Source organism: Rhineura floridana, chromosome 7 (assembly GCF_030035675.1).
Source record: "Rhineura floridana isolate rRhiFlo1 chromosome 7, rRhiFlo1.hap2, whole genome shotgun sequence".
Classification (NCBI taxonomy): Eukaryota; Metazoa; Chordata; class Lepidosauria; order Squamata; family Rhineuridae; genus Rhineura; species Rhineura floridana.
This window is the reverse complement of record NC_084486.1, coordinates 149515306-149530184: the sequence shown is the minus strand read 5'-3', so window position 1 is coordinate 149530184 and position 14879 is coordinate 149515306. Positions and strand designations below refer to the sequence as shown.

The 14879-nt window shown below is 45.3% G+C and overlaps 2 protein-coding genes across 5 annotated transcripts in view; one reads left to right on the top strand and one right to left on the bottom strand.

Moving 5' to 3' along the window:
* Window positions 1–5689, top strand: part of LRCH3 (leucine rich repeats and calponin homology domain containing 3) — a 120913-nt gene extending 115224 nt beyond the window's left edge. For all 3 annotated transcript variants that reach the window (XM_061637563.1, XM_061637562.1, XM_061637556.1), the window contains one exon: window positions 563–5689. In XM_061637563.1, the coding sequence (XP_061493547.1) occupies window positions 563–718 (156 nt within the window). In that variant the 3' untranslated portion in view covers window positions 719–5689. The remainder of the gene's footprint in view (window positions 1–562) is intronic.
* Window positions 5690–6363: 674 nt separating this feature from the next.
* The window catches only part of IQCG (IQ motif containing G), a 33705-nt gene continuing 25189 nt past the window's right edge, over window positions 6364–14879 (bottom strand). Inside the window, exons 6-10 of one of the 2 annotated variants that reach the window (XM_061637564.1) lie at window positions 13849–14010; window positions 11111–11185; window positions 9720–9851; window positions 7975–8076; window positions 6364–6648 (exon numbers count right to left, since the gene is read on the bottom strand). In XM_061637564.1, coding sequence (XP_061493548.1) covers window positions 6505–6648; window positions 7975–8076; window positions 9720–9851; window positions 11111–11185; window positions 13849–14010 — 615 coding nt within the window. In that variant the 3' untranslated portion in view covers window positions 6364–6504. The remainder of the gene's footprint in view (window positions 6649–7974; window positions 8077–9719; window positions 9852–11110; window positions 11186–13848; window positions 14011–14879) is intronic. The other variant, XM_061637565.1, reaches the window with a different exon arrangement.

Genomic DNA, 14879 nt, shown 5'->3' with positions numbered 1-14879 from the left:
GCATTTGGGTGGAGGGAGGGCATCGTGTCATATTGGCTTGGAAACAATGAGTATTGAAAACCACGAAAACTATATTTTTATTTGGACTTGATCCTTTAGCATTTGGGACCACTGCATTTTTCAGGTGGGCCTCTGTAATCTTAAAGGCTCCAAAGTGATTCTAATGAAATCCCACAGACGCCCCCCCTCAAAAGGTACTCTGTGGGCCAGCCTCTTGCGTTGCTAGCCATGGCTCAGGGGCTTGAATATATGAAGCTGTCTGATGCTGTTAGCCCAGCACACTCTAGTCTGGCTGGCAGAGCCCAGTCTGCCCCAGCCCTGCCGCCTGAGGTCCCTTTAGAAGTGGAAATGCCTGGGACTGGACTTGGGACCTTCTGCACGCCAAGCATGCCATCCACTGCTGAGCTGCACCACCCTCCCCTATTCTAATATCCCAGTGTTGACACACACAGACCTCGGTGTTTGTTGGATTTGGTTTCTTTTTTTTCTGTTGAGTTATTTTAGTTTTCATCCCCCTTTTTTCCCTTTATGTCTGTTTGTTTTGTTTTGTTTTCCCCTGTAGGAGCGATTATGTTTGCCTCTGCACATTTTAGAAGAGAGAGGGTTGACCCGGGTGGCAGAGACTGTGCAGGCACTTCTGGAACGGGCCCCCCCAAAACAACAGCAGCACCACCAGCAACAGCAGCAGCCTCAGCAGCATCACTTGGCTGCTGTGTAATGATCCCTGAGATCTTGTTACTTTTTCCTTGGCTAAGCTGAAGAATGCCCGGACTTGACTGCTGGGGCAACGTTGTGTTCGAAGAAGGAAATCTGTATCCGGGATTCCTGAAGGGAATAATTTTGCTTCATTTCTCCACTTTTTTTGGAGATCACAAATGTTTCCATTGAACTTTTTTAAAAAAAAAAAACTTTGTAAAGTGAATTTTGTCGGGACAGGTGGGAGGGAATTTCACTTTTTCTTGGCTTCATTTTTAAATGATACCATAGTAAATTTGGGGCAGTGTGTGGAGCGTTTTACAGCAGAAACGTGTGTTGTAAAAACTGAGAGATGGCTCGTATGTTTAATTCAGATAGGAAGTACCTTTTTGCAATGCTCTCATTTGTTTCAGCATACAAGGCATTGCTGGTGGATTAGACTCATCTGAACACCCTCTCTCCTCAGCCAGACCTTCCAGAGCATATGTCTGACGGTTTGGGTTTTTTCTAGCTTCAGCATGACTCCCGCTGGACTTCTGCATAGGAATACTTTTTCAAGCAGGATCTTTCTCTGGCATTCTGTGTCCCAAGACAGCACAAGAAATTAATTGTGACATTATTCTACTATAACTGATAACAGAAAGAGCAATTCCTGGTATAAGTCACATTGTCAAATCATCCTACCAAAAAAATATATGTTTGGTTACAAAGAGCAGAGCCCTTGATCTGTACATTTCAAAAACGATCCGTTAAATGGGCAGGGGAATGGATTATTGATGTCAACAGAGGCCAGATGTCTTGCAGAAAAAAGATGCTCTTCAGTGGATTTAAAAGAACAATTTTTAAGGGGAATTCTTTGCATGAAGATGTGTTAATCCACCATTTCCATTTCTGTAATCTCCCCACTTCTGCCATCTACTCTTTCCCTTATTCATTGCTTCTCTCCTGTGTTCACGACATGTAGGTTTTCAAAGTATGCTGAAAACCATGTTAGCGCTTTGTAAAGAAGGGGATCTGCCTAGCAAGCACCATAAGTGAGTTGGGATCTGGGCCTCATTTTGGGTTCATGCCTCTTTTTTTCCACCTGGAATATATTTCAGACACAGAGTCGTCGTCGTCCCCCCGCCCTGCCCTCCCCTCTCCCCTGATACTAGCCGGGGATTTCCAGGTGAAGCCAACGGGGAATTGGTGTTAATGTATTGAAGCCTATGCTGATTCCATGACTAGGATGGACCACAGGGAGCCAGGTGATCAAAGTGTGACCTGAAGCAAACCACTTAATCACTTAAGGGAGCCATATTTGGGGATATGTGTGCATACTAAGAGACACACACCCTTGCAGTGTTGCAGGATGCTGTGGGGAGACCCCTTTCGAGGTGCCTGTGCATGGCACTGGTCTCAGTATAGAATCATAGAATTATTGATTCTTGGGGACTTAAAATTACATTGCACATGAAATGAATAGAGTCAAGTGTGACCTGTATGTGAAGTGTATGAAGTAAAGCAGGAGAAAAAGGAATGCTACAATTGATGGCAGGAGGAGGAGGTGGAGATAGTCAGGAACAGAGTAGTTGAAATGTGTAGGCAACTGATTTGAGGAGTCTGAAAAAGAACCTCAAACTAGGCTGTGTTTTTACTTTTGAGGCATCTTCTGTCCCCAGAAGTCTTAGTGCCACAGTGCTGAAACAGAGTGTGAATGCCATTTTTTAATTGTTACTGCTTGTTTCATTGGATTTTGGATGGGAGATATTCCCAGGGCATCTTCTTTTTCACCATTTCCCACCACCACCACCCTGCAAGTGCTTAATTTTTTTATTTTGATGCCCTTCCTGGTGCGTTTTGCCTTGCTACGTTCCTGTATCACTGCAGGCTGCTTAATGCTTAATCCTTATGTTCATGACTCCTGGCTCCCACCACTCTTCTAAAACACATGAAGAATATTGCAAGCAAAATAGTAGCATATGCAACTGAAAGAAACTTTTTCTTTTAGCTCAGGCTGCCTCGGGGCCTGAAAACTCTGGGCCTGCCACAGGACTGTGTGCCTCATTGCAGATGCTGTGTGCCATGTTTTGTCGGTGTAGTTTTGCAGACCAGAAGCAATTCTTGAAGAATTACATCAGATTCAGTTGCAGTATTGAAGACCCATTCCCTGTTTCCTTTGAATTTCCTTTTGCCACCTTGCAGACCTGTTACTCGTGAAATGTGGTTCTTCCTCAAGTTTTTGAAGGCGTTGCATGGAATCTGCCAGATATTAGTTCCATATTTGGACTGCTGAATCTGCTTTACCAATTCTTCATAAGTTATTTCATACATGTCTGTGATTTTCTGTTATTTATGCAAGCAAGTTATTCTAAAAATGGAGGGAAGAGTAGCAAGGTTGTAGAAGAAGAGAGATTTCATGAAGGTTAGTATTTCACTCCCACACTCTTGCACTTTTTATTTTTACATGAAACAGTTTTGGGGCTTCAGCCCAGTTACCGAAAATGGGAGGTTCATCGCCCACATACTGTAAAGCCATCTCCTTCCATGTCAGGGTTGATTCTCTGCCTAGACAGCTCAGCCTGTATATTATCTTGGGTTTGAAAGGGGTATTCCTTGCAGCCCAGGTGTGTAGGTCAGGTTTAGTGCAGGAGAAAAGCAGTGACGTGTGGCAATGCAACTGAACCTCAGCCCACTGCTTCTGAAGTGGGGCAGGACCCACACACATGGTTGGCCCAGACCCTTAACATCCTCTGTGTTTTTTAAGGGCCAGAAAATCTCAGCATCCTTTGCAAGAGGACCCAGAAAGAACTGCATCCTACCAAAGACATGAAGCTGCCCTTGTCCAGTGCAGCAGTGACTCTGCTGGTAGAGCTGGGATGAGGCCCGACAGCAAGGGCGATTGATAGCAATTGAACGGGTACTGGGGCTCTTCTGCCTGGGCAAACAGCAATGCCCAGGGGTTTAACTGCCAGGAAACAATAAGCACAATCCAGTGGCAATGTCTCCTATGCTAATCAGCACCTATGATCGTGGGTCAAACAAATGTCATGCTTTTTAAAAAACAAAAGCCCTCTGTTTTGTTCTGCTGCATCATTTTGTCTCTCTATAAATTCGTGATGGTAAAAGGGCCTCCTGGAATCGATGTTAACAGCGTGAAGGAAATATTGGTCCTTTCAATCTATGGTATGTTCTATGTATTATACCAAAAAAAACAAAACAAGACCACTTGAGTTTTCTGATGCTAGTTTTAAATGGCTTGGGATTTTTAAATGTTTTGTTATATTTATGTGCAATTTTTTCTTTTATTCAGCGGAAAAAAGGTTTTTAAGGAAAAGTGTATAGAATTCTATTTTGTGTGTTGAAGCAACAATAGATGACTTTCCTCTTCTGGAGAATATCAGTGCAAGGCATCTCCCATTCTGAACATGGTGCTTGCTGTTAGGTTTCTACCAGTCCTTCTGTTTTATTACCAAGTCCCAAAGAGTTTCAAGCAACTCGCTATTCTGAGAAACAAGCAATTTTTCCATTCCACCTTGCAAGGGGTACCATTCATTCAAGGCAGCACCAGCAAAGGACTTTGGTGCTTGTATCGTTCAGTCCCCGTTTCTTCCATCAGCGGGAAGTAAACTTGAAAGCTTTATACATTCTCATCACCCTGATGTGTGGGAAACTGTATGTTGCATGGACAATCATTTTATCCCATGTGAAGCTAGTTGTCTGAGAGGACCCAATGAAAATACTGCAGCAAACACTTGGTGGGCCAGCTAGATCTCCCTTGTTTGTCTGGTGAATCCTGGTTCTGGTGTCCACCATTCCATCAGGGCAAATGGGGCACTGCCCCACCAACCTCTGCCAGCCCCCACCTACCTGTCTTCTTACTTGCAACCGGTCAGGGGGGTGGCTTTTTGGTTCTGGCTCCACCTTACTGTTGATCTCTCTGCCTTCCACTCTACCATTCCCAGTGAGCACCAACCACATTTCAGGCTTTCTGATTCCCACCACATAGAGACATTAAAATATGTCAGTCAAAAGTAATTAGCTGAATAGAAGGCAGGCTCACATTGTTGCTCTAAGTCGCTGTTGTTCAACCTTGGGTCCCCAGATGTTGTTGGACTACAACTCCCATCATCCCCATGCAGCATGGTCAGTGGTCAGGGATGAGTTGTAGTCTGTCAACATCTGGGGATTCAAGGTAGAACAACAGTGCTCTGAGTGGCCTTGAGTCTCTGCAAGTTCTTGCTGGATCAGGCTCAATAACCTCTATCTGTCCTAGGGATTTTTTGCACACCTGACGCAAGAAAAAAGAGCTCCCCCCCCCCCGCGCAGTTGCCTCTGAATGGGATGGAGAGTATCTGTCTCTCTTTTTGCTGCTGGTTAATCAAACAAGAGGGTAGACTCAGGAACAACTACTGCACTAACTTCTAATGAAGCTCATTAAAGGTGTCCTAGAGAACAGTATCTTGCAAACTTTCCTCTCATTTGAGTGGGGCAGGAGCTATTCCTGGCAAATCTGTGCCACAAAATATTTAAGGAATCTTTCCATGGCCTTTCAGTAATGACCAGTGCTCTTATGTCTTGGAAAGATTTGTTTAATTTTGTTTTAGGAGCAGTGGGATTTCCTGTTAATTTGGGTGTTTTTGTAAAAATTAAGTGTGTTTTGCAGAGGATTTGAGATGCCTCTGCTTTTAGCGCTCTCCTCCAACTCACACATTTGTTCTCCCTTGGACTGGCACTTGGCAGAATGCCCAGAGGATCAAAACTTCACTCTTGTTGTTTCTGCAGACTGTAAACGTGTAATTAGTAGTATAACTAAAGGATTTTTTAAAACGTTCTTTCCTGAATTCTTATGTCTGTAAATACATTCCATAGTTTTCAAAGACTATATAAGCATCATAATATCATGTACTTTATTTTAAATTGCCTGCATGCTACCAGTCAATTTCTAGTGCACATGATATTATAAACTCCAGGCCTGGGTGATTTGAAATAAAAGCTGAAGCTTTAAAACCTGCCTCTATGAACAGAAGCATTTATTGTGAAATAGGTTTGCCCAGTTTTTCATGTGTCCTATTGTGCTTCTATTCTGGGGAGGGCGGTTGACCAGCCATGTTCCTTGCTTGTTTAACGTCACATCAAGTGTTTGTGGCTGTTCCCAAGGGCTACAAAGTTCCTGTACAATAATGTTGAGATTCTATTCTGTGTATAGAGTGTGTGTCTGTTAGAGTGATTAAATAAGCTACTTGGTTTCGCTCGATTTCTCAGGCCTTCGTATACATGTGTACTTAATCACCAGTGACATTCTTCAGGGCAAGCTTCTACATAGTTAAAGTTCAAAGGTAATTTAAATGGATGAATCTTGTATGGTTGCATTTCTGCTTCATTACATGGAGGCACATTCCTGAGAGAAATTAAAAGAAAATGCATCCTCAGGATGGTGATTCTCTGTAAAAGGTCATGCACTATTTCAGGTCCATGGAGGTGACAGACCATTTTTCTTGGCAGCTGCCCTGAACTTTGGGGGAGAAAAACAAGATACAAGATTGCACCATAGTCCAGAGTAATTAATCCAAAATGTTTATATGACATGCTCACTTAACACAGCAAGAAAAATAAAGCCACCAAATTTAGTGCCCTTTTTGAGACTGGAATCAATAACAGCAGTACCATATTGAAGATCTCACTGCCTCAAGATGAATGCTTATAGTTTTTTTATTATTTCTGATCCTTTTGGCAAAGACATACAGTTGTCCCATTCCTTCATCCCACAACACCAAATTGCCCAAAAGCTCAGTGTGAATATGATGCTAGAGCTGGACTCTGCTCCCATCACTTTTTCTTCTTTGTGCCAGGTTTCCCTTTGCCTTTCTTCCCTTTTTCTTTTCCTGTTGGCTCTTCTTCCAGGATTTTTTTGAGGTTCTTATAAGGGCCAAGGAATCTACGGACCATCATGCCTCTCCACCAGGCCTGCAGCTGAAAGCAAGGAAGAGGAAAGAGCTGGATGTGAGAGGCATTGGTTGCCTGCACGAACTCCCAGCTGCTCTACAAGTTTTGCCAAAAATGGGCTCCCGGGAATGACTGCTGTGTAACAGTCCCATTTTCCCTAGACTCCCCCAGCTATCTAATGAAGCTGCCTGGCTTGAATCCAGCATTCCATCTGCTGCCTGTCTGCTCTAAGTCAGCCACAGCATCTAATGCCCACATTTATCCTATTTCTGCCAGCTCAAGTTGAAGAAAGGCCGTGTCTTGGATACACCCCAAGAAAGCATCTGAGTGGGGCACAATGACATCTGTCACAGAAAACCCTCAAGGTGTCCCTGGGCAGCCAAGCTCTGAATATGTGCCGTTGTACGAAGGAGAGCAAATGGATGACTGGGACTGGGCTCAGGCCTCTAGATGTCCACAAGGCTAAACATGAGGCCTGTTGAGAGATTTCTGTCCCTGCCTGCTTCTGACCTCTACAGTTCCATACGGTCATACCCGAACGGGCTGATTCTGCACTTGTTTGAATACATGTCTTAATGCAGTTAAGACAAGACCTGCTATTTATGTAAACAACCAAAGAACTAGTTGAATTTCATGCTGCGCCCTGATTGACTATTGGCTAGTAGTGCCACAGAGATGGTTATGGCTCCAACAGCGTCTCAGGCTTCATTTATGCTGTTACCTCTACCCATATTTTTTTTGCTTCAAGGCCACTCCTGCAGCTGATGGAGCTCAAAGGGGCTGGTCTTTGGCTGGATAAGACACAATCTGTGGCTGCCTCTTTTTCCACACAGTCATGGTTCAAGGAAAACTCTGCATCTTGTTTAGCTAATTATAATCTGAGGAAAGGGCTCTGTTAGGTAAGGAGAAGTACCCTAGGGGAGATTGTTGAGAAGCTCAAAAACACCCCAACAAAAACTAAGGGTTGCAAAGAGGATGGGTTTTTTGGGGGGCTGCTTCCTGCACAGTTCTGCCACCACGGCCCACTACCATTAAGGCGCATAAAAGGGCAACAGGCCATTCCAGATCTTGGGTCCCTGAAAGGGCAAGCCCTTAGACAGAACAGACTTCCTCAGACTGGGTGCCCTCCCAACGTTTTGGACTACAACTCAGCCCCAGCCAGCATGGCCAGGGGTTAGGGATAATGGGAGTTGTAGTCCAACGACATCTGGGGAAGGCTGCTATGGAATAAAACCAGGGAGATGCAGCACACCCCACATGTGCTCTTGGGATAGCGACAAAACGATGGGGAGGGAGAGGTTCTGTTTCCCACCCCAGGTCTCCAGAGGTAAGGCTCTTATCAACCCTTCTTACCTTCAGGATACTCTTCATCTCCAGAGCATCCTGTTCTACCTTCTTCCGGGCATGCTCCTTTTCCTTACGGTCCTCAATTATTGCTTGCTCACACAAAAGGCACTGTGGAAAGCAGAGACATGTTTGACTTGAACATGGGGTGGGCTTTAAATGTTTTTAAAAAAACTTGCCTGCAATCTTCAAATGACAGAGCCCCTCTCACCCTTGGGCTCCTTTCATAGGCCATTTTCTAATGTCCCAAGCAAACACTTTTTGCACCCCTCTGCTGTATCTTTACAAGGTAAGCTACATTCAGTTGAACGGGCTGGTCTACCCATTTGAACCTTGCACCGCTTCTGAAAGAACTGACACGCGATTGTCTTATAGCAGTGGTGTGTGATGTAAATGGGACTGTTCAGTCTTTGCACCCTCACGGGGGGGGGGTTGCACTACAGAAGCTTCGTTGTTTAATTCAGAATGAGCAGGTAGTTTGTCATCGGACTCGTCCCTTTGGGATCCTGCATTTTATTTTAATTTTTGGCTAGATGAATTGTGGTTGCAAGGAAGAGAGTCTTGAGTCTATACCATGTGCAGATCCCATTTAGAGACATTAACCAGCTCATTGCTCCCCATCCAGTAAATACTATGTTGGCTAATAGACCACCTGCATTGAATCTCACCTCAGTCATAAGCTCATTAGGTGTTCCTAGGCAAGCTTAACCTCCTGGCTCCTCCCAACATCTACAGTGTCAAAGTAATATTGATCTGCCTTACAAGATTGTTCTAAGGATTATGTGATGCTCAGTTGTTTTATATATCATTGTTTGATCACCTCATTTTAACATTGGTTCTAAGTGGTTAAAACTAATGAACTAAAAGTAGTATTGTTTAGATTGTTGATGAATATATATATGTTTTTCAAAACTTCTAAATAAAAAAGAAAAACCAATGAACTAAATTTCATAGCATCGATCTTTTTGAAAGATAATGTACATGAAATGCTTTGAACACTTTGAAGAGCTATAGAAATGCTCAGTTTTGTCATAATTCACAGCAACTAGTTATGCAGGGAAATGAGATAGAATACTATTAAGCAAAGTACCTTACAGAATTACATTTCCCAGGTTTCCTTGCAGGATGGTTAGTCTGTTTGAAATTTACTGGCAAGGTCAGAACTAGAACATTTTAAAAAAAATAAACATACACGCTTGGAGATGGTTAGTGCAGTGTCTAAAATCTGCTCCCTAGAGAAGGGAGGGGATGTGAATAGCTCCCTGCTGTAAGGGGGCAAGTAGCTCCCTAGAGAGGAGTTTGTTCTGTGACCATTGCTGCCCAGCTGCTTTGCTTAAGCGGGTCACAGAGCTGGAACTGGCTCCTAGCATGCAGTGGACTGAGTGCAAGCTCAGGATACCCGATGTCCCCATTCCAACCTAGCCCACTTCTGACTGCTGACCCTCTTCTGCCGCCGCCTACCCCTCTCCCCCAACCCCCTTCCTCTGCTGCTCCTCCCAAGTTCCAGCTCTGCCCCAGTCCCAACAGCCTGCGTGTTTTCTTCGGATACTGCATGTGTGCCCCCTTGAACTCTCTGTAGTATGGGCACCTGTGTTCACTGCAAATGGGGGTAGCAATGAGGATGTGTGGACAGAGCAAACCCCCGTTGTAGTGATGGGGGAGGAGGCCCATGTAGCTCTGGATCACAAAAGACAGAATCCGGAATGCCTCTCATTGAACAGGCTATTGTAGTCGGCAGCAGCTCTGCTTCCTACCTGCTTGGCCAGTTCCTGTAGTGCTGCCTGGTCAGCTGCTCTGGAGGCCTTTAGAGCGTTGAGCGCTTGCTGCTTGGCTTCTGTGTCTTTCTCATACTTGTCCATCCAGTACTCCAGCTTCTCTTCTATGCTCTGTTTGCAACATACACGTGTTGATACAGTGCATTTGTCTCCTGACTGTACTGGGGCTCGGCGTGGCCACCTTATTGGGATAACAGGATGTTTGAGGACTTAGAGAATGGGTGCTTGGTGGGGATTCAGGGATGACTAGCTAATATCCTTGCCTAATTGTCTGTTGCAATTAGAGTTATTTCTGATATTAAAAAGGCTCCAATCCAAATGTGTGTTTGTGGTCTCCAGTATGTACAGAAAGTTCCTGTGTGTAGAGGCGTCTGCATTCACTTCAGCATCAGCAGCAATTTCACACGTCCAGCAGGTTGCCCCCTGCCAGGGAAGATCTGTGTACACAGGAACTTTGCATGCAAGTGGGAACACCTGTGTGCATAAAGAGCCACTTTGCTGGGCTGTAGCACTGAGGAGGAGAAAGAAAATGGAAAATAGGTTGCGGTGTCCAAATCGGAAATTCTCTATGAATTCTGCCCTCACCCCCAGCAAGTTATCTTCTGTCAGGAATCCTAGCTATCACTCAGGTGGTCGACTTGTGTCTGGCCTGTAGCACTTTGGACTGCAGCTGCCAGCAGCATACATGATCAAATGTGTCCTTCCTAGACACAGAACAATGGTGTCAGTGAGAGGTTTTCAGTAGCCTTTTCCTGGTGTGCTAGCATTGCTTTTCATATTCTTGTAAGGAGATTTGTGAGGGCTTGCCCTGAAAGACAGGGCACAAATACAGTTTTCTGTTGTGCAGGGAGTGTTTTGAATGGAAGAGCATTCAGTCCAGCGAGCTTCCACACACACACACCCCGCCACCCTCCAGGATATAGCTCAGTCCCAGGATTCTCAGCTCAGCAAGTTCTAGGCCTTAGACTTTAGAGACAGCAGGTCACGGTTCAACTACCAGCTCAGTCCAAAGGAACTGCAGGCCAACACACACAAAGTTGGCGGAGGTGAAAAGATGTATGAGGTAGAATGTTTTCATCGGTATGAAATAATTCTTTGGATGAGAGGAAAATCACAATGAATTACCTCAGAAGAACAAGAAAGTAAATCTAGTGGCTAGCTAGACAGTGTACAGCATTAATTAAACAAAAGGTTATAGCCGGGATGGAGAACCTGCGGGGGCACTCTGAGTATTGCTGGACTCTCAACATCAGTCCCAGCCAGCGTGGCCAGGGGAGAGAGAAGGTAGCTGTCGCCCGTCAACAGCTAGAGTGGCACAGGCTCCACATTCCTGGGTTAAAGGGAGTGCCAGGAAACCACCAGCCACCTACCATTTGCTGCTGCTTAAGGAAATTCTCAATGTCCATGTGGACTCTGTTCTCCTGCTCAGTTTGATTCCTCAGCTTCTGTAATGGGAGAAAGAGTGTACATCATTCTTTGGCTCTAAGCAAGTATCTCTCAAATGCTGAGATGGCTCCGCTGAAGACCAGCCACTTTGGGAAACCCATGTATCACATTCCTCTCTGTGCTGGTACTGCAGAGTGAGTTTATGGACCACAGATGGTATATTTGAACAAATGTTCACCGGTTTCATGCCTAAACTCTGCCCTCAAATCCATCACCGCCTGCCCCACCTCGTGACTTGGCTAGCTGAGCAGCAGCTGATGAGAGAGTGACGAAAGAAAAGAGCTTGGGGGGTACGCCTTAGGTGAGGATTCTGGGTGACTGATCAAGGTAGGTGATCTGGTAAAGTAAAAATTGGCATTAAGAGTGAAGAAGAAAACAAGAAGCACAAGCCAGGCCCTAAGGTTTCATCATGTTCCAGGATCTATCTTTGAGGCTAGGCAGGTAAGAGCACGCTTAAGCGTATGGATGACGATCAAGGGCATGAGATGGGCCATGCCTGCCCTTTGCCCTCGGCAGAAGCTTTCAAACTGATGTGAGGAGGAGGAGTGCCACAGCTCAGTGGTAGAGTGGTCTGCGCATATAACACCTGTCCTGGCTCGCTTGCACTGGCTACCTATTTGTTTCCGAGCTAGATTCAAGGTGCTGGTGTTGACCTATAAAGCCTTACACGGTGTGGGACCGCAATACCTTGTGGAACGCTTCTCCCGCTATGAACCTACCCGTTCACTTCGTTCAGTATCTAAGGCCCTCCTCTGGGTACCAACTCACCAGGATGCCCGGAGGACTGTTACTAGATCTAGGGCCTTTTCTGTGGTGGCCCCCAAATTATGGAACAGCTTACCAGAGGAAATACGCCTGGCGCCTATGGTTCTTTCTTTTAGGCGCCAGGTTAAGACCTGGCTATACTCCCAGGCATTTTAATGTTTAATGCTTTATGTTTAATGTTTTTAGTTTAATGTGTTCCTTTGTTACTGATTTTATTCTATATTGTATTTTAATCTCGTTTTTGTACACCGCCCAGAGAGCTACTAGCTATGGGCGGTCTAGAAATGAAATGAAATAAATAATAATAATAATTAGCCTGGCCTGCAGAAGGTCCCAAATTCAGCTCCCGGCACCTCCGGTTTCAGAGGATCAGGGAGCAGCTGATGGGAAAGACACTTCTTTGTGCAAGACCTGAGACAGCCTCTGCCAGTCAGAGTAGTCAGTAATGGGCTCAGTGGACGAAACGTCTGGCATGATATAAGGTTTTCTATAATAAGGTTACTGCTTGACTAGATCGAGACTTGGATCAACTCCAGCTTGCTTAATTTGGACTGAGGCCCATCACAAGCCTTGTTTCCGGCACCAGGACTCGGCCCTCCCAGATAGGTTAGTATTCCTGGGTCGCCTCAGAAACAGCTATACGTCTCTCTTGGATTGAGGGTGCTGAACTGAAAGCCATGAGCAGCTGCTGCAGCAAGTCTGTATGAAATGCTGGCTGCCCCTGCACTGCGGTCACCACCATGGGCAGAATGCAGCCGCTTTTGCTCCATGCCTAACGTATTCGACTGGGAAGAAGCACACATGATTTGAGAAGCCAAGGTGGTGGTCTGGGGGGCCGTGGGCCTCGGGACCATGCGGGATTTTTACCACAGCAGCCTCCTTTCCCAAACTCACAAACTGCTTTTCAAATGCCTATTTAGGATTTTGGCACTTGAGACTGCTAATAAGGAAACTATCTTATGCCCCCCAGGCTTCCCCCCCCCAGTGAATTTGAGAAGCAAATTGGATCTGGTGTTTGTTTTTGGTTTTTTGCAAGCAACGTAGCCAAGTGGCCAGAGTGCTAGGCTTGGAATTTTCTTGGCCTGCATTTTCTATCAGGAACACGGAATTAGCAGTGGTTGTGTGGGTGAAGCTGAAGATTATAAAGCACATTAAAAGTACCAAATAAGTGATACATTAGCAGTTGTCTCTGCGTCCACAACCTTTGCAAAAAAATTCCAAAGCTGCCATGAGGAGCTGTAAAGCATATATTGGGCATGGTGTCTAACTGGAGCCTCTGTGTACAGAGGAGTCGTGTACTTCTGAGTACCAAATGTTGGGTAAGCACCCGGGCAGGGCTGTTGCCTATGTTTCCCATAGGCATCAGGCTGGCTGCTCTTGGAAACCGGTTGCTGGACTGAAACAACTTTGATCTGACCCAGTGGGGTTCCTCTCATATTTTTAAAGTAACTTGCAGAATCAATGGAAGATGCTGCTGATGGCGAAGCCCACAGAGGAGCCTTGGAGTGTGCTGCTTTGTTTATTTATTTAGACAATTTATATACTACTTAACTACAGTAGTCTCTAAGCTACGTGCAAGGAATACAATGTAATGGAAATAAATATAGGTTAAAACTATGGAATCAGAATTCAGTTAAAATGGTTTCGGGGTGGGGGGGTCTTCAATAGGTGCCAGAAGTTCAGCAGGGAAGGGGCCAGTCTGACCTCAACTGGAAGGGAGTTCCATGAAATTGGGCCCATAATGCTGGGCGCACAGCTCCGGATGGATAGGAACCATACATACTTGCTGGCATCCTAAGAGGCCAGTTCCCTGAACATCCCCTGCATGTTGTTGAACTCTACCAAAAATCACCTCCTTAGTACATGCAACTGCATGTGCTCAGGGCAAAGGGCTTACTTCAATTTCATTCTGCTGATCGTTCTCCGCACCAAAGCACTTCTTCTGCATTTGAGCCACCTGGAGCTCCGTGTCCTTCTTGACATAACGATTCTCCATGTCAGTTTTAGCCTTCATCTCTTGAAGTTGGTCTTTGAGGTACGCAATCATCTCATTCCGATTCTGTGGAATGAGAGAGATGGGGAGAGTTGGTGGGAAAAGGGGGGATACAAGCAAGAAATGTTCCACATGCTAGTCAGCTATCCTCTTCGGATACATTCCCTCAATAATGTGTCCTATGGGACGTTCCAACCTCACTGAGGCAGAAGAACCTATGTCTGTACCACTTCTTGCTGCAGGTGGGGGCTCACATCACTGAATGCTCCTTAGCACAAAGGATTCCTTTTCTCTGGTGTGCTAGATTTCTATATGCAGGGGGCAAAATTCAACCATGTGGGTTTGTCCTTGCAGCCGGTAGCTCAGAACATCTCAGGCATATCTAGGCCTTTAAGGATGAGTTCTGCTTTGCCATTAAGGTCTACCTTGTTGACTATTTGGAGTTGGAGAACAATTTGAACGGTCTATTTGGCATTCTTAAGGATTAAAGCAAGGAAATGGTCATGATCGTTTGACTGGAACATGCCTGCTTTCAAAGCTACTGCAGGACGGACTGTTGCGAGAGTAACTGAATACTTCATTCAGCTGGAAGAGCCTTCACATTATGTACAGATGCCCAGTAGGAGACTAGAGGTGTTAAAACTGCAGGAAAAGTAATTCTATCTTTGAAGAGAGGGTGGTTAGCAACTGAATCCTACCACATGGTGGCTGAATAGCACAGGAATTAATGTGTATGCCAGACCAACACTAGTTGCAACCTATGGAGGAGGGGCCTACCTTTTTATTAAGGTTCTAGACTCCTGTACTAGAAATCATCAGATTCAGTTGTCAGCAAATGCAAATGGGATATAAAACCCTGAATTGATCACGCCACAGGTCCGCTTGTCCCAGTATCCATCAGTGGCTGGCCAGATGCCTCTGAGAAGCTAAGGGGC